The 24,498-nt window shown below is 43.2% G+C and overlaps 1 protein-coding gene across 1 annotated transcript in view; it reads left to right on the top strand.

The window, feature by feature from the left end:
• The first annotated feature begins 312 nt into the window (after positions 1–312).
• LOC111966431 (collagen alpha-1(XX) chain) overlaps positions 313–24,498 on the top strand; it is a 33,150-nt gene continuing 8,964 nt past the window's right edge. Inside the window, exons 1-13 of the mRNA XM_023991054.1 lie at positions 313–438; positions 14,045–14,161; positions 15,551–15,655; positions 17,022–17,165; positions 19,685–19,852; positions 20,803–21,012; positions 21,490–21,657; positions 21,975–22,259; positions 22,422–22,580; positions 22,694–22,863; positions 23,027–23,156; positions 23,300–23,445; positions 23,585–23,714. Coding sequence (XP_023846822.1) covers positions 14,065–14,161; positions 15,551–15,655; positions 17,022–17,165; positions 19,685–19,852; positions 20,803–21,012; positions 21,490–21,657; positions 21,975–22,259; positions 22,422–22,580; positions 22,694–22,863; positions 23,027–23,156; positions 23,300–23,445; positions 23,585–23,714 — 1,912 coding nt within the window. The 5' untranslated portion in view covers positions 313–438; positions 14,045–14,064. The remainder of the gene's footprint in view (positions 439–14,044; positions 14,162–15,550; positions 15,656–17,021; positions 17,166–19,684; positions 19,853–20,802; positions 21,013–21,489; positions 21,658–21,974; positions 22,260–22,421; positions 22,581–22,693; positions 22,864–23,026; positions 23,157–23,299; positions 23,446–23,584; positions 23,715–24,498) is intronic.

Raw genomic sequence — 24,498 nt, 5'->3', positions numbered from 1 at the left:
TTCTCGCCTTTCATATACTGTATTAACCTGCCAGTTGCCACATTTTTCCCGAGGTCGCATGCACCCCAGCTTCAGCACGTATACTAAATTCAAAGGAAACAATTAATTAAATAATGTCGATATTCTATTAAATATTATTCTTATGTGCTAAATGAGGAGAGGATCTGACTAGGCATGTTATGTCAAACATGAAAGTAAGGGCTGATCTCTTGGTAAGTTATACTTCTCTGAAACAGTGCACCACGCCCATGTTAGGGTGTAGGAGGGCTGCCTGCAGTGTAGAGCTATCATATTTCATTCCCAACTCTAGAAGATAGCACTTGATGGGGGAGCAAAGCAGTGCTAGCGGAAGTTCTGCCTGTTGACATCCTCACCTTTGGAATGCAAAAGTCTCAACTCGCGCTGAAGGAATAACCTGGACGTAACTTGCGACCCCAGGTAGGCTGATTGGCTCTGTAACATGTTACATTGTTGCTACTTCATTGTTACATTGTAGGCCTACATCTAGTTTATATTAGCCTACATGATATAGTAGGTGAGTCACAGAACATGCTTCGCAGTCGCGCCTGGTTTGCTCTCTCACTCGCATACGGCAGGTAGACAGACTGAAACAAAGATGTAGCCCAGCCCCAACATCGCTTATCGGTTCTATTTTGAGAGGAGCGTGAAACTCGGGATGTATTTCAATGGCGGGGGTGGAGTGATAAATCTCAGCAACATTGTATGGCCGGGATGAATCGCCTTGTAGTTTCTCCCGCCCTAGGCTTATAGGAAGCGACCCCATCCACCTGCGAGGTCTACTGAAATAGGCAAGTATGTATGGAATTGATTAACAAAGAAATCACCTGGGCAAATAATTATATTGGGGTTGTGGTTAACATGCCTGCTGCAGAACCAGAGAGATCCGGGTTCGAGTCCCGGTCGTGCTACCTAACCCCAGTTTGCAACACTGCTGTCAGAAGTGGGGGCATGATGCTGTCAGAGGTGCCGGTAGATTTGGGCATTAAACAAAGTTGCAGCAGCACGGAGACGTGCTTCCCAAAGCATGTTTGACTTGGAACCAGAGTGCTGTATATGGGGCTCAGGGCCTGACAATAGTCACCAAAAGCTGTTTTGTGAGAGGCCAAGCAGCAAGCACTGGCAGTACAACACCTTATTTCTAGTATAGACCATTATTTTCCTCTGTCTGGTATGCACAGGAGAACCGTTTTCATTGCATAACAGTAGGCATACTTTGTTCTGTCCAGTGTCTGACAGACAAGAAGTATGGAAGAAATACGACAGAACCGTGGATTGATTTGCCCTCTACCCCGGTGTGACGAAACATAAAGTTTTACAACAATCAGGCAAGCAGCTACATGTCAAGGCCCTCTGGCTGGAAAGGATGAGTATACTGGACACATATATAGGAAAATAGTTGTCATATGTAAGCTAGGCCTTTGTATTCTGCAGAAGAGGGTAAAATAATATTACTGAATATTTTGAAATTTAAAAATGGTTGTTGAACACAGTTTTTCGTGTGGACTGGTGCCCATTGCATGCCTAAACATGCACCCAACAGTTTTCTGATACACACACAGCTGTCCTCTCAGTTTAGTGTCTCTTCATGTTATCAGCCTCACATCACTGCATGCTTTGATGCTGGTGACCCAGCTCTGATGCCCCTCCCTGTCTCCTACCTCAGTCAGACACCTGCAGTATAATGGGTCTTAGAGTGGTGTCTGTCTGTGTAATTAGACCATTCAAATTAGAGGGCTGTCCTAATGGCGGGCAGACAGTATTTAAGCATCTGTACTGGCCTCGGTGTCAGTGGGACTCAGCATTTTCAATGTTCCCATGGGAAAAGCGAGGGACACTTGGGGCAGTGATGGTCCTGGTATTAAGGATGATGGTAATTGGCCAGCCAAATGACTGCGGTCACCATAATAACCGTTCGAATAGCAGTTAATTTTTTTTTTATATATATATATATATATATATATATATATATGCAGAACCAGTCAAAAGTTTGGACACATCAACTCATTCAAGGGTTTTGTAGAAATGTATTTATTTATTTTATTTAACTAGGCAAGTCAGTTAAGAACAAATTCTTATTTACAATGACGGCCTACCAAAAGGCAAAAGGTCTCCTGCGGGAACGGGGGCTGGAATAAAAAGAAATGTGTGTGTGTGCATGCATGTACAGTTGAAGTCGGAAGTTTACATACACCTTAGTCAAATACATTTAAACTCAGTTTTTCACAATTCCTGACATTTAATCCCAGTAAAAGTTCCCTGTCTTAGGTCAGTCAGGATCACCAATATATTTTAAGAATGTGAAATGTCAGAATAATAGTTTAGAGAATGATTTATTTCAGCTTTTATTTCTTTCATCACATTCCCAGTGGGTCAAAAGTTTACATACACTCAATTAGCATTTGGTAGCATTGCCTTTTAAATTGTTGAACTTGGGTCAAACGTTTCGGGTAGCCTTCCACAAGCTTCCCATAATCAGTTGGGTGACTTTTGGCCCATTCCTCCTGACAGAACTGGTGTAACTGAGTCAGGTGTGTAGGCCTCCTTGTTCGCACACACTTTTCCAGTTCTGCTTTCAGTTCTGCCCACAAATTTTCTATAGGATTGACGTCAGGGCTTTGTGATGGCCACTCCAATACCTTGACTTTGTTGTCCTTTAGCCATTTTTCCACAACTTTGGAAGTATGCTTGGGGTCATTGTCCATTTGGAAGACCCATTTGCGACCAAGCTTTAACTTCCTGACTGATGTCTTGAGATGTTGCTTCAATATATCCACAAAATTTTCCTCCCTCATGATGCCATCTATTTTGTGAAGTGCACCAGTCCCTCCTGCAGCAAAGCATCCCCACAACATGATGCTGCCACCCCCGTGCTTCACAGTTGGGATGGTGTTCTTCAGCTTGCAAGCATCCCCCTTTTTCCTCCAAACATAACGATGGTCATTATGGCCAAACAGTTATATTGTTGTTTCATCAAACCAGAGGACATTTCTCCAAAAAGTAGATGTCCTAACCGACTTGTCAAAACTATAGTTTGTATACAAGAAATTTGTGGAGTGGTTGAAAAACTAGTTTTAATGACTCCAACCTAAGTGTATGTAAATTTACGACTTCAACTGTATCTCATCAGCCACCTGGTGGAAGGAACTTTGTAGATCTGAGGCTCTTTCCCCTGTTGCCTCCATCATCCTCCAAATCGCACCAACATCAGCGCAACTGGTCCTTGTTTGGGAACACACACACCAAAGCACGCAACAGGCTGGCCAATACAAGGGTTGAAAAATTGGTGGCCATCCGGGCAAATTTGAGGCTTTTTGAGCCTGACAACGAGGTTGGGAAGTAGTGAAGATGAGGCCTCAGTCTGATGTTCAAGTGGTGGACATTGAGGAGGTCCAGGGAGAAGACATGGAAGCCTGAGAGGAAAACAACCAAAGCTTTAGTTTCTAGACTATCATTTTACAGATAAATGTTTTTGAGAGATGGATCATTGGGATCATTCAATATTCCCTTTTGTTGTTCAGTGAAATCATCCAATGTGAAGTGTAAACTCATTTAATTAAAGTTCAATTTGTAACAATTTTTTACAATTTTTTTTCTATTGGAAGGATTTAATCATTTGCAATTATGTTTACTTATGATAACATAGAAACCTTTTATCTCCATATGATATGGTAAATATATCCAATGCAAAAAAACATTTAAAATGGTATTCATATTCATTCGCATATTTTCTGTTAATTTTCACATATTCCCATTAATTCCCACGGAAAGTTTCCACCTCTGAATATTCCCCAAAATGTGCAACCCTTATAGTGAAGACATCAAAACTATGAACACATATGGAATTATGTGTAACTTAAAAAAGTTACACATTAAAAGATTAATCGGCTGATGTAAAAAATAAAAAAAATATTTTTTTATTTTATTTATTTATTTATTTTAAAAATATGTTTTTAATTGATTTTTTACAATTATTATTATTCTTATATGTTTATTTAAAAACATTAAAAAATATATATATATATTATTTTTGTAAGTTAAATTATTATTTTTAAATATATTTGTAATAATGACAATTACAACAATGAACACTTATTTTAACTTAGTATAATACATAAATAAAATCAATTTGTCTCAAATAAATAATGAAACATGCTCAATTTGGTTTAAATAATTCAAAAACACGGTTTTGGAGAAGAAAGTAAAAGTGCAGTATCGATGTTCTTATAGGCACTATAGTATTGCCAGCCTAATCTCGGGAGTTGATAGGCTTGAAGTCATAAACAGCGCTTCAAGCATTGCGTAGAGCTGTTGGCATACGCAGGAAAGTGCTGTTTGAATGAATGCTTACGAGCCTACCACCGCTCAGTTAGACTGCTCTATCAAATATCAAATCATAGACTTAATATAATAAACACACAGAAATACGAGCCTTAGGTCATTAATATGGTCAAATCTGGAAACTATAATTTCAAAAACAAAACGTTTATTCTTTCAGTGAAATACGGAACCGTTCCTTATTGTATCGAACGGGTGGCAACCCTAAGTCTAAATATTGCTGTTACATTGCACAACCTTCAATGTTATGTCATAATTATGTAAAATTCGGGCAAATTAATTACGGTGTTTTTAAAGAAAAAATGGTCTTCACACAGTCAGGCGGCCCAAACTGCTGCATATACCCTGGCGCGAATGCACTTTTGTTAAATCATCACCTGTTTGGCGAAGTAGGCTGTGATTCGATGATAAATTAACAGGCACCATATTAATTATATGCAATGCAGGACAAGCTAGTTAAACTAGTAATATCATCAACCATATGTAGTTAACTAGTGATTATGTTAAGAATGATTGTTTTTAATAAGATACGTTTAATGCTAGCTAGCAACTTACCGTGGCTCCTTGCTGCACTTGCTTAACAGGTGGTCAGCTTGCCACGCAGTCTCCTCATGGATTGCAATTTAATCGGCCATAATCGGCATCCAAAAATGCAGTTTACTGTTTTTTTTTCCTTTTTTTTTTAATGAACTTGAAATTGGCCCTAATTAATCGGTCAACCTCTTGTTGGGTTATTGCCCTGTTGAAAAACAATGATAGGCCCAATAAGCGCAAATCAGATTGGATGGCATATCGCTTCAGAATGCTGTGGTAGCCATGCTGGTTAAGTGTGCCTTGAATTCTAAATAAATCACTGACAGTGTCACCAGCAAAGCACCCCCACACCATCACACCTCCTCCTCCATGCTTCACGGTGAGAACCACACATGCGGAGATTATCCGTTCTTCTACTCTGCGTTTTAGAAAGACACGGCGGTTGGAACCAAAAATCTCCAATTTGGACTCCAGACCAAAGGACAGATCTGCCCTACCAAGCAAAAATGGCATGCTCATTTGGTCAAATGTGTTAATGTAATTTTTCTACATTAAATTCATGCTTAATCATGTGTACTAGTATCCTGCCTCTATTGTGGGGGTCATATTAGCAGTGACTGCATAAAGTTACTGTGAGACCAAGGTAAATAATAGCAATTTTTCTCAGTTCCACGCTACGAGCAGTTTACTGCCTTTTTGCTTGGTAGGGCTGACCAAATCAAATGTCTTCTTCTTATTGGTGTCCTTTAGTAGTGTTTTTTTTGCAGCAATTCAACCATGGCCTGATTCACACAGTCTCCTCTGACCAGTTGATGTTGAGATGTGTCTGTTACTTGAACTCTGTGAAGCATTTAATTTATTTGGGCTGTGTCTTCTGAGGCTGGTAACTCTAATGAAATTATTGTCTGCAGCAGAGGTAACTATGGGTCTTCCTTTCCTGTGGCGGTCCTCATGAGCCAGTTTCATCATAGCGCTTGGTTTTTGCGACTGCACAAGGAAACTTTCAATGTTCTTCAACATTTCCCGATTGACTGACCTTCATGTCTTAAAGTAATGATGGACTGTCGTTTCTATTTGCTTATTTGAGAAGTTCTTGCCATAATATGGACTTAGCACTATTTGGTAAAATACCATCTCTGTATACCACCCATACCCTGTCACAACACAACTGATTGGCTCAAACGCATTAAGTAGGAAAGAAATGACACAAATGAACTTTTAACAAGGCACCTGTTATTGAAATGCATTCCAGGTGACTACCTCAAGAAGCTGGTTGAGAGAAGGCCGAGTGTGCAAAGCTAACATCAATGCAAAGGGTGGCTATTTTGAAGAATCTCAAATATAAAATATGTATTTCATAGTTTTGATGTCTTCACTATTATTCTACAATGTAGAAAATAGTCAAAATAAACAAAAACCCAGCAATGAGTAGGTGTCAAGTTTTGACTGGTACTGTATATACTGAACAAATATTTCAAAGATTTGACTGAGTTACAGTTCATATAAGGAACTCAGCCAATTTAAACAGATTAATTAGACCCTAATCTATGGATTTCACATGACTGGGAATACAGATATGCATCTGTTGGTCACAGATACCTTTAAAAAAAAAAGTAGGGGCGTTGATCAGAACCAGTCAGTATCTGGTGTGACCACTATTTGCCTCATGCAGTGAAGCACATCTCCTTTGCATAGAGTTCATCAGACTGTTGATCGAGGCCTGTGGAATGTTGTCCCACTCCTCTTTAATGGCTGTGCGAAGTTTCTAGATATTGGCGGGAACTGGAACACGCTGTTGTAAACATCAATCCAGAGCATCCCAAACATGCTCAATGAGTGACATGTCTGGTGAGTATGTAGGCCATGGAAGAACAGGGATATTTTCAGCTTCCAGGAATTGTGTACAGATCCTTGCGACAAAGGACTGTCCATTATCATGCTGAAACATGAGGTGATGGCGGCGGATGAATGGCATGACAATGGGCCTCAGGATCTCGTCACGGTATCTTTGTGCATCCAAATTGCCATCGATAAAATGCAATTGTGTTTGTTGTCCGTGGCTTATGCCTGCCCATACCATAACCCCACTGCCACAATGGGGCACTCTGTTCAAAAAATTGACATCTGCAAACCGCTCGCCCACACAATGACATACACGCCGTCAGCCATCTGTCCGATACAGTTGAAACCGGGATTCATCCGTAAGGCACACTTCTCCAGTGGCCATCAAAGGTGAGCATTTGCACACTGAAGTTGGTTCCGATGCCGAATTGCAATCAGGTCAAGACCCAGGCTAGGTCGACGAGAACGCAGATGAGCTTCCCGGAGACAGAATTTCTGCACAAACTGCCAGAAACAAAGGTTGTGCAAACCCACTGTTTCATCAGCTGTCCAGATGGCTGGTCTCAGATGATCCCACAGGTGAAGAAGCCGGATGTGGAGGTCCTTGGCTGGTGTGGTTCCACATGGTCTGCGGTTGTGAGGCCGGTTGGACGTACTGCCAAATTCTCTAAAATAATGGTGGAAGCGGCTTATGGTAGAGAAATTAACATTACGTTTTCTGGTAACAGCTCTGGTGGATATTCCTGCAGTCAGCATGCCAATTGCATGCTCCTTCAAAACTTGAGACATCTGTGGCATTGTGTTGTGGGATAAAACCGCACATTTTAGAATGGCCTTTTATTGTCCCCAACCCAAATTCCACCTTTCTAGTGATCATGCTGTTTAATCAGCCTCTTGATATGCCACACCTGTCGGATGGATTATCTTGATAAATACTCACTAACAGGGATGTAAACAAATTTGTGCAAAAAAATTGAGACAAGCTTTTGGTGTGAATGAGACATTTTGGAGATATTTTATTTCAGCTCATGAAACATGGGACCAACACTTTACATGTTTCGTTTCATATTTTTGTTCAGTGTAAATATGTATATTTTTTTACGCACGTTTTCTCCTCCTTTGCTCCTGTCTGTATTTGCTGACATATAAAGAGAATGAACAGAACGGGCATCCCCATTCAAGTCAATGACAGCACAATGGCTGGACTGGCGGCAAAGCAGGAAGTATGTGCTAAAATGTGCTGTGATTCGTTGATTCAACTCAACTGCCATTGCTTGAGCCACATCAGTAACATCATTTCACAGCAAATTTGCAATAATTTCCATTGTGATATTCATCACAATACCAGGCAGCCATAGATGCGTTAAAGGAGAATGGAAATCAGATGTTCTATTGACCAGATTGGCGCACATCCAACAAATCTGATCTAACAAACAGTGTTATGTATTCATGGATGCCAAGGGAAGCCAGGCTTCCCCAAATATTTGACCAATATATTTGACCATGTTTTCATAATTTTCCATTAATTCACAAGTGGCTGTATCTCACTCGAGAAATCCTCTGAACAAGGGGGAAAAGCGCCCCTCTGTCTCAGTATGTGTATTCCATGTATCTCATGCTGTCTGGAACAAAAGAGTATGACATGTTGCTGCACTAGCATTTGATTGATTGGCGCCAGCAAACATTATGTCTCACGTGGTAATTTTTAAAATAAAATAATTAGCCAATCAGTGTTGAGCTGCGCTCAAATGTGGGTTGTCCTGCCACAGCAAAACGACAGTTTGGATTTTGCTTCACACAAATCAAATACCATCCTAAGCAAAATGTCATCATTCTCAGACAAACGTCTGTTTCTGGTCTCGATTTGGACTTGTGGTTTTGACCTAATTCTCTGTACAGGCCAATGATTATGATGGTGATTCTGATCTAACCATACATTTGCATATTGTTCCACTGACCTGAGATGATTGAAGGTCAATATGTAGCCTAGTGGGCTCACATTAACTAGCTAGCTAACTTAGCTGGTTCATTTTTGCCCATGTGAGGAAGTTAGGCTAGCAATCATTTTAGCTAGGTAGCCTATGAAAACAAAAATGAAAGGTTTACTGAATGGCAGAGCCATATACCATTTTGCCAACTTAATTGGTTTTGGTGTCTAAGTTTGTTTTCAGTGTATTAAACTGAGCATAATATTACCTTGTTGATTTGATTATGTTTAAGTTGAAATGGTGCTGGAAGAGCGGAGGCAGGGCTCCTGTTGTCTTTGTGCTGACTTGCGGTAACTCTGTGGTTCTAAATCAGTAGTTGTAGAGTAAACTGTCAAATACATTAACTTTCTTGACCATGCTACAGGTCAACTGTTTGTTACGTGGACTTATCCAGACCAATGTGGCTCTCCGGTTTTGTGATGACAAAATGTATGCGTAGTTGAATTTATTCCGTGACTGTTGTCACGGCCTTATTGTAAATCACGGTGGCGTATATACAAATGGGTTATAGAGCAAATATCACAACAGGTTGTAATATGGCTTTTTATTGTCTTGGCTTCCCCAGTGATTTCTACCTACGCACCATATAGGATATTCGTCGAATCTGTCATGATTTAGGTTGTGGAATGGGACACAATGTGCTTACGTAAGGCCAATTTTTATATTTTGGTGTGTTTTTGCTGCATAACATGCAGAAGTTGTCCCTTTTCAGGCTTAGAAGAAGTGACTGCTAAATACGAACTCCCGTTTGTATAAACTGGTTAGCATAGCTAGCATACAGAAATCGTTAATGGTAGTCAGTTGTTTTTAACTGTAATGCAGTTGAATGGTAAAGATGACATGAACATTTTTACCTCAATATAGTGTAAAATACACAAACAATAGCCTAAATCTAGACTAATTTTGCTGGTGGGCAATGAGGAGACTTGGGATCTTTCCCCCATGGCTCTTTCCCCCACGCGTTTTCTATGGCAATTCCATTGTTTTGGTCAAGTTCCATTGAGACCTTTACCACGTCTATTGTGAGTGTAACAGTCAAATTGCCAGGGTTAAAGGTTCCAAACCTGTTCTATTCATTCTGTTTTTATGTGTGCTGTTTATAAACCCAGAGAGGCAACATCGTGAGACTTCCGGAAACACTTGCGAAGCAGACCAGGCCGGGGTTTGGGGTTTGAGAAGTCAATAAGAGAAGTGAAAAATTCTTCCTTAGTTGTAAATTTTCTCAAAATCTAAAAGGTACAACCTAGATTCAAGACAATGTCTTAAGTAGTTGAACATGTTATTACTCCAACCTCATGACAGTCACAAACTGACATATTGACATTTTAGTCAAATTCAACTTCATAGGCCTCCTGAGTTGCGCAGCGGTCTAAGTCACTGCATCACAGTGCTAGAGGCGTCACTACAGACCCGGGTTCAATCCCAGGCTGTGTTGTAGCCGGCTGCGACCGGGAGACCCATGAGGCGGGGCACAATTGGCCCAAAAATTTTCAACTTATATTGACGGCCTGCACATGCGCAGTTCGGCGGGAAACGACGTTAGCTCAGTGTTGTCAACAGTTTTTCAGTGAGATCCGCTATTGGCTCCTTGATTTGTCGCTAAACGACATTTTGCCATTGCCGCAACGCTGCCACAGCACCAATTTTCCTTCCTGCGATTCCCGACGTAGCGTTTTTTTGCCTCTCCCGCCGCACACCCCCTCCCCTTGTGCTTCTCTGCCTGTGTGTGTGCCGTTGCTGTGACTTGTGTTGGACAGACAGCTTCTCTCACTCTTGAGTGGGAAAAGTTGCTTAAACCCTTTGTGTTAACTCCCCAAAGGCAGCCTGAAAAGTAGCTGTACTTGTCGCTAGAATCCCAAAAAAATTGGTTGGGTATTTTACCCCCTTTTTCTCCCCAATTTTGATCTTATCTCATTGCTGCGGGCTCAGGAGGTGAAGGTCGAGTCATGCGTCCTCCGAAACATGACCCGCCTAACCGCGCTTAACACCTGCTCGCTTTAACCCGGAAGCCAGCCGCACCAATGTGTCGGAGGAAACACCATTCAACTGACAACCGAGGTCAGCCTGATGGCACCCGGACCACCACAAGGAGTCGCTAGAGTGCGATGAGCCAAGTAAAGCCCCCCCCATATTCGGTCACTCCAATATGATATCCTTATGCGTGGCAGGACACATTCGGAGTAACTATTTCAGACTCTCTCACTCCTTCCTGTTGGAGGGAGTGATACTGAACACAGTCCACCACCGGGAGCAAGTGTGCACCGATGCCTCGCCAGCAGGTTGTGGGGCAGTGTTCAGAGGTATGGCAGCGAGCGGACGCAGCGGCATCTACTTTGAGAGTGTATTTGGCTACAATTTCACGGTGACATTACGATGGCCACCCATTGCTCTCAAATTTGTGAAGGGAGCTGGATGCAGAAGTCTAACTAAGGCCTGTTCAGTGCCAAACTGGGACCTTGACGTGGTGCTGTCAGTACTTGCTAGGCCACCCTTCAAGCTCCTGGGGTTAGCGTCTTTGAAGCACCTTTCCATGACGGTGGCATTCCTGTTGACTATTACCTCTACTAAGAGGGTTAGTGAACTTCATGCTCTTTCAGTGAGCGCTGAATGTTTCAGAGTGGGTGCAGACAAAGGGAGTGTTATCCTCCGGCCTATCCACTCTTTATTGCCGAAGGTCGTGTCTGACAGACATGTGAACTGGCACTTACATTTGTCCGCTGGGTTTTCCCCCCAAGTGTGCTGAACCCAGTGAGGACACTAAACACTTACAGTTGAAGTCAGAAGTTTACATACACCTTAGCCAAATACATTTAAACTCAGTTTCTCACAATTCCTGACATTTAATCCTAGTAAAAATTCCCTGTCTTAGGTCAGTTAGGATCACCCCTTTTATTTTAAGAATGTGAAATGTCAGAATTATTTATTTCAACAAATTCTTAGTGGGTCAGAAGTTTACATACACTCAATTGGTATTTGGTAGTATTGCCTTTCAATTGTTTAACTTGGGTCAAACGTTTTGGGTAGCCTTCCACAAGATTCCCACAATAAGTTGGGTGAATTTTGGCCCATTCCTCCTGACAGAGCTGGTGTAACTGAGTCAGGTTTGTAGGCCTCCTTGCTCGCACATGCTTTTTCAGTTCTGCCCACACATTTTCAATAGGATTGAGGTCAGGGCTTTGTGATGGCCACTCCAATAACTTGACTTCGTTGTCCTTAAGCCATTTTGCCACAACTTTGGAAGTATGCTTGGGGTCATTGTCCATTTGGAAGACCCAATTGCGACCAAGCTTTAACTTCCTGACTGATATCTTGAGATGTTTCTTCAATATATCCACATAATTTTCCATCCTCATGATTTCATCTATTTTTTGAAGTGCATCAGTCCCTCCTGCAGCAAAGCACCCCCACAACAGGATGCTGCCACCCCCGTGCTTCACAGTTGGGATGGTGTTCTTCGGCTTGCAAGCCTCCCCATTTTTCCTCCAAACATAACGATGGTCATTATCGCCAAACAATTCAATTTTTGTTTCATACGACCAGAGGACAGTTCTCAAAAAAGTACGATCTTTGTCCCCATGTGCAGTTGCAAAGCATAGTCTGGCTTTTTTATGGTGGTTTTGGAGCAGTGGCTTCTTCCTTGCTGAGCGGCCTTTCAGGTTATGTCGATATAGGACTCGTTTTACTGTGGATATAGATACTTTTGTACCTGTTTCCTCCAGCATCTTCACAAGGTCCTTTGCTGTTGTTCTGGGACCGATTTAGCACTTTTCGCAGCAAAGTACGTTCATCTCTAGGAGACAGAACGCATCTCTTTCCTGAGCTGTATGACGGCTGTGTGGTCCCATGGTGTTTATACTTGCGTACTATTGTTTGTACAGATGAACGTGGTACCTTCAGGCGTTTGGAAATTGCTCCCAAGGATGAACTAGACTTGTAGAGGTCTACAAGGTCTTGGCTGATTTCTTTTGATTTTCCCATGATGTGAAGCGAAGAGTTACTGAGTTTGAAGGTAGGCCTTGAAATACATCCACAGGTACACCTCCATTGACTCAAATTATGTCAATTAGCCTAATAGCCGATCAGAAGCTCTAAAGCCATGACATAATTTTCTGGAATTTTCCAAGTTGTTTAAAGGCACAGTCAACTTAGTGGATGTAAACGTCTGACCCACTGGTATTGTGATTAAGTGAAATAATCTGTCTGTAAACAATAGTTTAAAAATTACTTGTCATGCACAAAGCAGATGTCCTAACCGACTTGCCAAAACTAGTTTGTTAACAAGAAATTTGCGGAGTGGTTGAAAAATGAGTTTTAATGACTCCAACCTAAGTGTATGTAAACTTCCTGACTTCAACTGTACGTTACACAGACTAAGCTGTTCGTGTGTTATGTTCACAGGCTCATCTCCAGAACTCCACCTAAAGAAACTCTCACATTGTATTGTGGACACTTTTACTACAGCGTATCAGCTGGCCGCCTGCCCTTTGCTGTCTGCTGTGGTGGCACATTCTACTAGAGTAGCTACATCGTGGGCCCTGTCCCCTTAATAAAATGTGTGCATCGACCAGTTGGACGTCGTCTAGCACTTTTGCTAGGTACTATCGAGTCAATGGTGCTGCCGRCAACCAGGTCTGGAGAGGGCCGTGTTTAATGGGGTCAACCGCAGCACTACCCGGTAACCGGGACTAATCTGAAATTCTTACTTTGAATGTATCCTGTCAAGCGGAAGGATACCATATTGGAGTGATCCAATAGCTCACTGAACCTTGATTACAGACATAACCTTGGTTGTTAAGAGTCGATGTTAAGGCCGAAACGGACTCAACCACACACATGCTCGAGCATCACGTTTTCAGGGTTTCCACTAGATGGTGCAGCCACAAAGTCAAAATTGGCTCTGTCATAAAAAATCATGAAAACAAAAATGTGCTTTTTGGTCTTAATTTAAGGTTAGCAGTGTGGTTCGGTTTCAAATCTGATTTTAAGAAATAAGCAGGATTTATGACGTTGTAACTCGTGACGACCCATCTTCAGTCAGCTGTTTGTTCAGTTATGACTTATTTTATTTGAATGACCGTCTTCATCCATAACTGTTGGTTATACGGTAATTGTGCCTGTCCTAGTCACACTACCTGCCTTATCCAGTTGCTTAAGTGGGTTTCTTCGAGATTAAAGTTTGACAAAATGACTTTTGACAAACTCTCATTTGTGCTCCCACAGGTTTTGACCTACGCACAGTACTCACCAATATTGGCCATAATCAAATCGTTATTAACTCTACTATTAGCTATTAACTATGACCATTGTTTGCCTTCCTATTTCAGGTTTTTATGTTCTAGTCATCATGCCTCTTCACTGTCTCCGACCTGGCTGCCCAGCGCTGATGGTGCCTTACCTGGTCACTCTCCTGGTGCTAATGAACTCTGGAGTCCATAGCCAAGGTACCATGTACTTCATTACTAATACATCATCACTACTATGTATCAGATCATGTTTGTACCATGTGACCATAGTATTCAATGGATATTTTGCTCTAGCTGTAGAAGCATACAAATCCCCTGGCATTGTGAAATCTCTCTAGACTGACATGTAGATGTCTGTCTGACATGCAGACTCATGGTAGCAATTACACAAACTCCCAGGACACTAATGTGAACTCATTCACTCCTTTTTGTTGCCCACACACACACACACACACACTAAGCCGTTTGTGTCCGATAATCATATAATATAATAATGACCGGATAATATTATTGGCAGATATTAGTCATAGGTTTAAACAAAACAATTAATTTTGCCAGATTTTTCAGTGTACCTTTTTTTATGTTTCATTATCCTTATGCAACATTGCTCCCTCAGAGCTCCCAGTGCAGTGATGACTGATCTCTGGGCTGTTGTTGTTATTCATGGGAGTGCGGGGCATTGACCCCAGTCTCCAGTTCCCCTCTGATCCTCTGCCAGAACTAGATGCAGAGACAGTGGGACACTACTAAAGAATTTCCATGTGAACAGAGACCCTTGCCCCTTACCCCTGTCCCAGCCCCCACCTCCCTGAATGAAGACTGTGCCTAAAGTCAGGCATCAACAGTAAGTGCTATGATTCATATCTGCACTCCTCTACAATGTCTTCGGTTTTCCCCATGACGTTGTGTATAAGGTGCCTTCAAACTGACCTTCAACCTCAGGCCCTAAACGGATTTCCTGTCCCTCTTGCTATCCCAGTGGAGAACACAAGGCCTGCTTTGAGCAGACAGGGGCAGCTGGAGAGGAGAGAGGAGGACAGAGAGTGACACATGAAAGAAGAGGATTGTTGGGAATCCCCCGTTGGAAATTATGTAGATGACCTGAAAACAAGAGACTGATTTGATTAGTGAAGGAGGAAGAGGGATGGGAGGCTCCTGTTCCAAAATTGGATGTCTGAAAAAGGTTTAGAACCTACTAATAAATTCATTTGGGGGGGGGATTTCTTTGATCTTAGAACAGCCCACCACCCCTGCAACCCCCTCACCACCACCACCCATTGCCAAGTTCACCGCCATACTCGTACCCAGAATCACTTCCACAGCAGATACACAGCTCAGTTGGTCTCTCACAACAAGTAATCACTGCATAGATGTTCATATTTCAAGTGCCTCGTGTTGATTATGCTTTTGTCTGTGTGAGACAAAAATCAGTTGTTCCAATCACAAGTTGATTGTTTGGTTTTTGTTCTGTGCTCTGGCGGGTATACTTCTGAACTGCAGTCTGATTGTTGATTTGGCTGATTGATTTGATGTTAGATGTGGACCTATTCCTAACGTGGGTGCGCATGTGTGTTGGCTACACTGCAGGGCGTCTGAAGCTGACAGTGCTGTCTCAGGATCGGCTGCAGATGAAGTGGAAAGAGGCTGAAGGGCCGGTCCAGGGATACAAGGTCCGCGTGAAGCCCATCTCAGGTGAGACAGCAGTACTGGTGTGTACTGTGAGGTTGATTCTAACTAAGAGTTGACAATGTTGGGTCACAATGACTCGAAGCTGGAAACCTTAATGGTGAAACTGTCACGTCTGTTTGCGATATTAAAACAACAAAGATGTTACTACAAACAACTAACAGTGTTTTTCCCCCTCTGAAGTCATTGCACGCGCGTTAGAACAGCAGCATATGTACAGCATTTATTTTTTATTTTTTTTACACTGATTAGCGATGCACCCCACCTCTGGTTTGACAACAAAACAAAATCAATAACAATGGCCATGGGGGCGGACAGTGGTGCTGTTTTCCCTACGATACTACGGATTACATATTTAACCAAGACCATTTTTTTTTTTTTTTTTTTTTTAACCTTTATTTAACTAGAGCCAGAGTTGATCAAAGCACTGGCCACTGGCTAGTAAACACCTCCTCACTCTAATTTAGTTGGAAACCGTTCATTGGTCAATCTGACAGAACCACAGGGTACAAGGGCTGCCCTGCTACTCTGTTTAGCTAGATGTCTCTCTCCTTTGTTCTACTTATACAACTCTCTTTTATTTACATTCTCATGTTATTTAATAAATAGGTGTGAAACATTATTTCACAAGAGTATTTTCTCATTGTGTCAGCTCTCTGTCCATCCCCCCCTTCCACATTTGTTTCTCACTGTCATATTATCTTTTATTGTATCTCCATTTCTCTGTCATAGCTGTGTCCAGACAGGTCTGTGATCGTAAGACTCAGAGACTGTTAACAGTGAAACAGACATGAGACATGCCTGCTTACCCTGCAGCTCTCTAGAGGGAGATGAGGAGATAGGGGGGAACAGAGCAAGAGCGGAGGGGACCACTATGAAAGAAGCACAAGGAGACATTATGGATTTTGGAGAGATGGGGATGATGATGAAGAGAAGTGGCAGTGGGCTAGAAGAGGGAAAAGGAGTATAGTATATCTGGCTCAGTTGATGTTGTTAACAAAGCCTCAAGGAACAATTGATCTTTTTGATGTTTTGGCTGCTGCAGCGTGAGCACACCTGGCTGTGGAGGCTCTCACCTGATAGCTTAGGGAGATATGCTGTGGTTTATCCAACCACCTTCTGGGTCATGACTCACACATTCTTTTTATAGAACAACAAGATAACAGTCGTCTCTCTTCCTTGTCGAGTTTTTGCCTTTTTATGAAAACGCTGCACATCTTTTTGTCCATTTTTTCCCCTTCTTCGGCTCACTATCTCTTTCTACCATTTGTTGTGGTAACACCAGCTGTATGTGTCGGTCTATCAGTTGCTCTCTCACTTCTGTAACAATCTGAGAGACTGTCTGTGATGTGTTGATGTCTCTGTCCTCCAGAGGTGCCCCAGCCGGAGCTGATGCTGACGACCACGCGTGGCCGGGCCACAGTGGCAGGCCTGGACTCCGGCCAGGAATACGCCCTCCAGGTCCTAGTGCTCAACGGCACACTGGAGAAACTCATCGCCAAGAGACGCTTCACCAGTAAGAGACGGCAGGGGAGAGGGAGTGTTGAACAGGAAGGAGAGGCGAGGAGGAATAACAGGGGGGGAGAGAAGGAATGCAGATGACTTAAGAGGGAGATGAAATGATGTTAGAAAGAATGTAATGGCGGAGGGAGTTTGGAAAGGTGGAGGTTAATATTGAGTAGGATTAGAGAGGAATTATTATTATTAAAGAGAATTATTAAAGAGGAAGCAGAGACTATGAAATTAAGGGTGTGAAGGACAGGAGGAAGATGGATAAAGAGCCAGAGAGGGAGAGTTTACAGTAAGGGGGGACTGGAGGGAGAGAGTGTTCGATAGAGTGGGAGGTTAGGTGAATGTTTGGAATGACCGGTATGGGGAAATGAGAGCGAGAAGGAAAGAGTAACATATGTTAGAGAAAGATGACCACTATACGGAGAAGGAGAGAGTGAAGGGCACAGCAAGGGAGAGCTGTACAGATACTGTACAAAGATCAAGAGTGACGACATAGGCCCTCATGCCCACTAGTGTAGGCCTATGTCTCATGCCCACCACCGTAGGAATTCTCAAAGCATTAAGGGAATTTTGCGAATTCCTTTAAAAAACGCAGTTGACCTCAGTGGGCTTTACCAAATTCACTTTATCTCTGGTTGGTGAACTGGTCATTACAAAGCAACTGTTATTCTCTGTCAGGTAACAAGACATATCATGCCTGTGGGTTGACAAAAGAAGCCTTTATAGACCCAACACATTCAGACATTTGCAGTACATTTTCCCCCCCAGTTATTTGGGAATTTCTAAATACCTGTGTGCCTTTGACATTTTAATGTGTGCGAACACTTCCGTATCATTCCTTTCCATGTAACCACACACACACACCTATCAGCCTTTCTTTCACAAAGGACTGTCTGTAATTTACACATTTTAAGAGTATTCTTGCACAATTACAGGTTGTGAATATTGCGGGAGGGAGACAGAAGCTAGGTTTCCATCCAATTGACGACAGATTTACATGCAAATATTCTAGAATCTGCATAAAAACAATATGCTAATTTTCCCTCCGGAGATGTTGCCATCAAATTGACTTGTTGCAGTTTAAAGGGTGTGCGTGATGATGTAGTCCACGTAAAATGCTTTTTGCTGTTAAATTCCCATGTACCGAATTAAAAAATACAAGTTAAATGGGTTTCCATCGCATTTTCAACACTACTGATGGTTTTCTCACCAAAAAAAATGTGTTTATATAGCAAGTGTGCCCACTCTGGTATTGGCATGTGGACTCTAGCCAACAGCGCTGTACATGATGAGATTGTTATTATGGATAACAGAGCAAGATTATTTTTATTTGTCAAACTGCAGCCAAGCCTCAATTATCATGTCCATCGATATTTATTGTAAAGGAGCATCAAGCTCATCACCTTGCAATTTCACTGCACTGTGAAGTTCATCATTTATTTCCAGGGGCGCAACTTTGTTTTTAGAAGTGGAGGGGACATAAATTATAATTATTATTCAGTTGGATAAACACTCCAAACAGCCTACCCGACCGCTCGGAGGCTTCCGCATGGTCCTAACGCACACCTTTGCCTGGTTTTGTATCACATTCCAATGATAAAACTGGTGGGGACAAAAATGCAATTTCACAATGTGGGGGGACATGTCCCCCCATCCCCAGTGCCCGTATTTATTTCATCTGTAGCCTAATAAATTGCATGCTTTCCCGAGGAGTCGTAGTGGGAGGACCACACAACATGTCATCGCGTGACTCCCAAGTTTACTTCGATATGATGGTTATTATATCAATATTTGTGTATAAAAGCGTTTCCACCGACACAAAAAGATCCCACCTTGTCTAGTGTATTTTGTTTATGTTGACATTTGGAAAGTTTATGTAAAAATGTTCTGTTTCCATCAGGCATATGTCATGACATTTTTTTTAGCCAATGTACTTTAGTCACATAAAAAGGTTGGATGGAAACCTGGTTTATGTAAAAAGCTGTTATAGGAACAAAATGCCCTTCAAAATGTTTCTTGTTGTTGCCAGCCTTTCAGTGATAGTGGGTTACTGTGTCAACGGAAGCGCGTTGGGACAAGTCAGACTTTGGTGTTGACTGGAAAACGTCTGTCTATCATTCAATAATGATCCTAGTCTGGGAGCTCCTTCCTGGCCTCTTCTCAAACCCCCAGCCCGACTTGTTATTTCCATAGAAATGTCATACTCATTTTCTGTCGCACTTACCATTTTCTCGAGGCAACATTTGCCCTTTTCCCYGTGCTGTGTATGTGCTGGCATTTATTTTTGTCAAGCTCTGCATAAAAATGGTATGTTTAGAATGTACAATTATTTTAGATTCATTTACTCATCTGCTGTTCCACATTTCCCCTTTCCTTCTCAATTCTTACTCTTTCTCCTCTTCTTCTCCTTCCTGTTCAACAACTGCTGTCATTTCTCTTCCACCATCTTTTCCTCCTTAATTTGTCTATCCATGGCTCTATTTCCTCTCTTCTGTCCTTCTGCTCTCCTCTCTATCCTGCCAGTTGAGGGCTTGCGAGAGGAGGAGTTGGTCCGTAGTGGCAGTCGTGAACAGCGGCGGAAGGCCCTACCAGGGGGGTCAGGGTCAGGTGAACTGGATGACCCCATAGAGGCCCTGCTAGCTGTACCCACTGTGGTCTACCATGAGCCGGCAACCACCACCACCACTACAGGTAGGGTGTGTTCTCACCCAGGGAGGGCTTTTAGGTCAAAGGATTTTACACTAGAGCAGGGGTATTAAAATCTTAACCTACGAGGTCGAGAGTGCCACTGTTTTTCTGTTATACTTGATAATTAATTGAATCTACCTGGTGACGGGGCTAAATCAGTCTCTGATTATAATGGGGGGGGGGAAATTAGTGGAATTGTTTTTTAGGTCCAGATTTGAATTTGATGGCCATAGAGCAATGCCCAGGAACCTTACTCAGGCCAATAAGCACTGAAGTTAATATAATGGTCATCCTCAATCAGTTCTGCAAGTGATGTGCTGTTACAGGATTTTATGTTCCGAGGGTTATTTCACTTCCTGTTTACTGTCGTAATTGTATACGTCACACTACAGTGCTGTTGGAAAAAGGTATGCATACCATATCTAATGTGTTCAGGTCTGATAATTGCTTTGTTTGTGTGTGGCAACAGTGGCACTTAGAGAAAATACAAAACACAATCCCCTCACATCCTCCCCATAGTTGATAGTGTGTTCTCCTCTCTGTTTCGCCATGGGCTCTGTCATTATGTGTGTTTAACTGGCAGGGTGGGGGTAGGAGCCTAGAGAGGCGCCTGCGTTGTCACACTAGGTCTGTAATGAGAGCGCTGATGCAGTGCCACAACTGTAAGCTGCCCTGTCCAGCATGGGAGATGGACTGCACTGGAGAGAAACATGGCTGAGAGGAAACAGGGAGTGGACATGGGGTGGAGGGCTAAGGGACGGTACAAAGGGCTTTTCCTAGTTCCCTGTATCTTAACAATGTCTCATAAGAACTGGAAATTGGATATTACTATGACCTATTCCTGAATGTTTGCCATCATATAACAACTGGTGGCCTGAAATAATTATGCTGTTGGAATTTCTGTCAGACGTTGTTTCTTTAACACTACCAACTGTCAAATTGTGTATCTGTAGAACCTCCAACTACTCCAGAAACAACTACCCAGAATAATGAGTTGGTGACAGAGAAGGCTCCCAAAGAGAAGAGGAAGAGGAAGAAAGAGAAGGATCGCTCCAAGGTGGACAATAAGGAGGAGCAGGGGACAACTCAGGGGAAACCAGTAGAGGATGAGAACTCCGACAGGGAGAAAGTCAGGAAGACAYTCCCCACCCAGCCTGTCACAGGTACACTAACTCCCATCCATCCCACCTACAGRAAACAGTTTGTAAAAACACTATTAGTGTTACTTCAAGATGTACCAGGCAAAATGTTTTTGTTTAAAAAGCCTGTCTATGTATTTTCAGTGTTGTAAGTGAAGTACCTTATTTAGAGCCCATAGTATGCACACTCTTCTAACGCTAAAGGATAAAGTTAAGTCCTAGAAGAGGAGTTTGGGCTTTACTTTGTCATCCTCAGCACTGCAATCATAGAAAAAATATTCCAGTGAGTGGCAATTTCAGATCTGATGACAGTGTTTCCTGAGGAGGGGAGCACAGAGAGGACAGGATAATGATAGGGCCTCTGGAGCAGAAATGTGCTCGCACTCTCCTGTATTCCTCTGTAACACACACACACCTACTTCTAATACTACTACTAATGCATTTTCCTTAGTTTGGATCAGCCAGTTTTCTTGATTTAAGAGTGTTTCTTCATTAATCCAGTGGTGTCCACTCGGAAGGCCTTTGAGTGTGACACGACAGCAGCCGCTGACGTGGTCATGTTGGTGGACGGCTCCTGGAGCATTGGACGCACCAACTTCAGACGTGTCAGGGACTTCCTGGAGGGTCTAGTCACGCCTTTCCATATCGGCCCAGACAGGGTGCAGATAGGTGAGACACAGCAGACTCTTTCTGCTGAATTAGCGTTTTGGGTTTCTTATGAAAGGGTGTGTGGTGTGATCTCATAATTAATATAATAATAAGCCACATATAAGACGTCCCCAGGCAGAAGTCTTTTGATCTTAATGATTCTGTTTTTTACATTTTCTTTCATCTAAATCCAGGTTGTTTTGGCCTCTCTCCTGTTTCTGCAGCTGTAAATARTAGCCCTATAACAGAACTCTCCTCTGTTAGGTTTATACTTTACGGGACACCAATAACTGTCGTGTGGAGTGATATTAACAGTTTATTGCCCCTCCGTTTCCCAGCCCTTTCTCAGTACAGTGGAGACCCTCGCACTGAGTGGCAGCTCAACAACTTCACTACCAAAGAGCAACTGCTGGAGGCAGTCAGGAACTTCAGATACAAGGGAGGCAACACCTTCACAGGCCTGGCTCTGCTGCATGTCCTGGAGGAGAACCTGAGACAAGAGTCYGGGGCGAGGCCGGACACCCCTCGTTTCCTGATCCTCCTGACGGATGGGAAGTCGCAGGATGACGCCATCGCTGCAGCCAACCGGCTGAAGAACACAGGCGTGGAGATCATCGCTGTAGGTGAGATCTACCCTGGTGGTGCAGCCTGAAGTACAGGAGTTTGTGGCTTTGTTTGTTTGTTTTTTGCATGTTATTTATGCTTGGTTGTGTTTGTCAGTAATTTGTGTGTCTGTTCGTGAATGTATTACCGTGTGAAAAAAGGACAGTCCCTGTGTCTTTCAGGTGTAAAGAACGCAGACGAATCAGAGCTGAGGCAAGTGGCGTCTGAGCCTCTGGAGATCAACGTCTACAATGTGAATGACTTCCCTCTGCTCAGCAAACTGGTGGARCGACTGGTGCACATCCTCTGTGGGAAGATAGAGGAGCGCAGCATTGCTAAGAGTGAGTTTAGTATTTCAGTACATTCATCCATATGTTTKTACAAACTCTTACAAAACTCTCTTTTTGTAAGGAAATACCAAGTAGAGTTTCCTCATTCTCTGTTTACTGCGTAGGAAACGAAAGGCCGACAGAGGACCCTGTGCTCTACTACCCAAGCCCCACAGACCTGAAGTTCTCTGAGCTGGGCCCCAGGGAGGTGCAGCTGAGCTGGACTGGACCGACCCGACCTGTCCTGCAGTACAGAGTGGTGTTTCACAGCGCCGAGGGACAGAGCCCACAGGAGGTCAGAGTTAGACAGAATGTTGTCATAAATGTCGGCATTTACAAGTCATTGRAGTTATGAAGCTCTAGAACTTTAGTCATGGAAAAAAATCAGTTGTGTGAACATGTAGCTATTTGGTGGTTTTGGCTGTGAGTGACTTGATCTGTGTGGCGTCTGTGTTCAGGTGGTTGTGAATGGGACCGTCTCCAGTGTTCTGCTGGGTGGACTCTCCTCCCAGACCCACTACCACATATCAATCTTTCCTGTTTACGATGACAACGTTGGTCTGGCCCTCAGAGGGACCATCACCACATGTAAGGCAGAACCCATCTGCCACATTCCTCACATATCATGCACTTCATAATGCAAATAACTAGACGAAACCATGGAAATAACTTCTGATACATTCCCTCTACCGTCTCCTTCTCTCTCTTTCGCTCCTCTCCTGGATCATCAGTGCCCCTGGCCATGCCGGAGGGTCTGGAGGTGACCCCCTCGTCCCCCAGCAGTCTGAGGGTGCGTTGGGGTGCCACGGCGGGGGCCACTCAGTATATGGTTCTCTACTCCTCCCTCAGCCACGGAGAGCCCGACGATGCCAAGGAGGTGAGGTTACTGGGGGATGGCAGAGTGACGTGTGTAATATGTTGACGTGTGTAATATGTTGACGTGTGTAATATGTTGACGTGTGTAATATGTTGACGTGTTTGTTAGGATAATTTTGTGTATTAAATCCCTGTCCCAGGTGAAGTTTGGGGCAGACCAGACTGATGTGATGCTGGGTGGTCTGATGCCAGTGACAGACTACTCTGTCACCCTGTACGCCCTGTATGACGAGGACCCCAGTGACCCTGTCACCGCCATCGCCACCACATGTGAGGATGTTATCACTGCCTATTATTAACATTCAATCCAAATGTTTTATTTTTGTGTGTGTAATTTTCCTCCCTTTTTCTCCCCAATTTCGTGATATCCAATTACGATCTTGTCGCATCACTGCAACTCCCCAACGGGCTCGGGAGGGGTGACGGTCGGGTCAAGCGTCCTCCGAAACATGACCCGCCAAGCCACTCTTCTTAACCCGGAAGTTAGCTGCACCAATGTGTCGGAGGAAGGAGTCGCTAGAGCGCGATGAGCCAAGTAACGCTGGGCCAGTTATGCGCTGCCCTATCGAACCCCAGGCTGTAGTGATGCCACAACACCGTGATGCAGTGTCTTAGACCGCTGTGCCACTCAGGAGGCCCCAATCAACCTTTTATTAACTCTTTGTTAACCCAGACAATGTTACAGTACTGATACGCGTGAAGTTTGAAAGATATGCGTCCTTCCCATTTCACTCTCTTTCTATCCCACTCTCTGCACCATTCTGTATACTTCTGGCCCTTCTTTGGACAGTGTTAACTAACCTCCAGACGAGCTTCAATGCCATACAACTCTCCTTCCGTGGCCTCCAACTGCTCTTAAATGCAAGTAAAACTAAATGCATGATCTTCAACCGATTGCTGCCCGCGCCTGCCCGCCCGTCCAGCATCCACTGACCCTGGACGGTGTCTGACTTAGAATATGTGGACAACTACAAATACCTAGGTGTCTGGTTAGACTGTTAACTCTCCTTCCAGACTCACATTAAGCATCTCCAATCCAAAATTAAATCTAGAA

The sequence above is a fragment of the Salvelinus sp. IW2-2015 genome, linkage group LG7, assembly GCF_002910315.2.
Source record: "Salvelinus sp. IW2-2015 linkage group LG7, ASM291031v2, whole genome shotgun sequence".
NCBI lineage: Eukaryota > Metazoa > Chordata > Actinopteri > Salmoniformes > Salmonidae > Salvelinus > Salvelinus sp. IW2-2015.
Note: the sequence above shows the minus strand (reverse complement) of the source record. Positions and strands in the feature narration are given on the sequence as shown.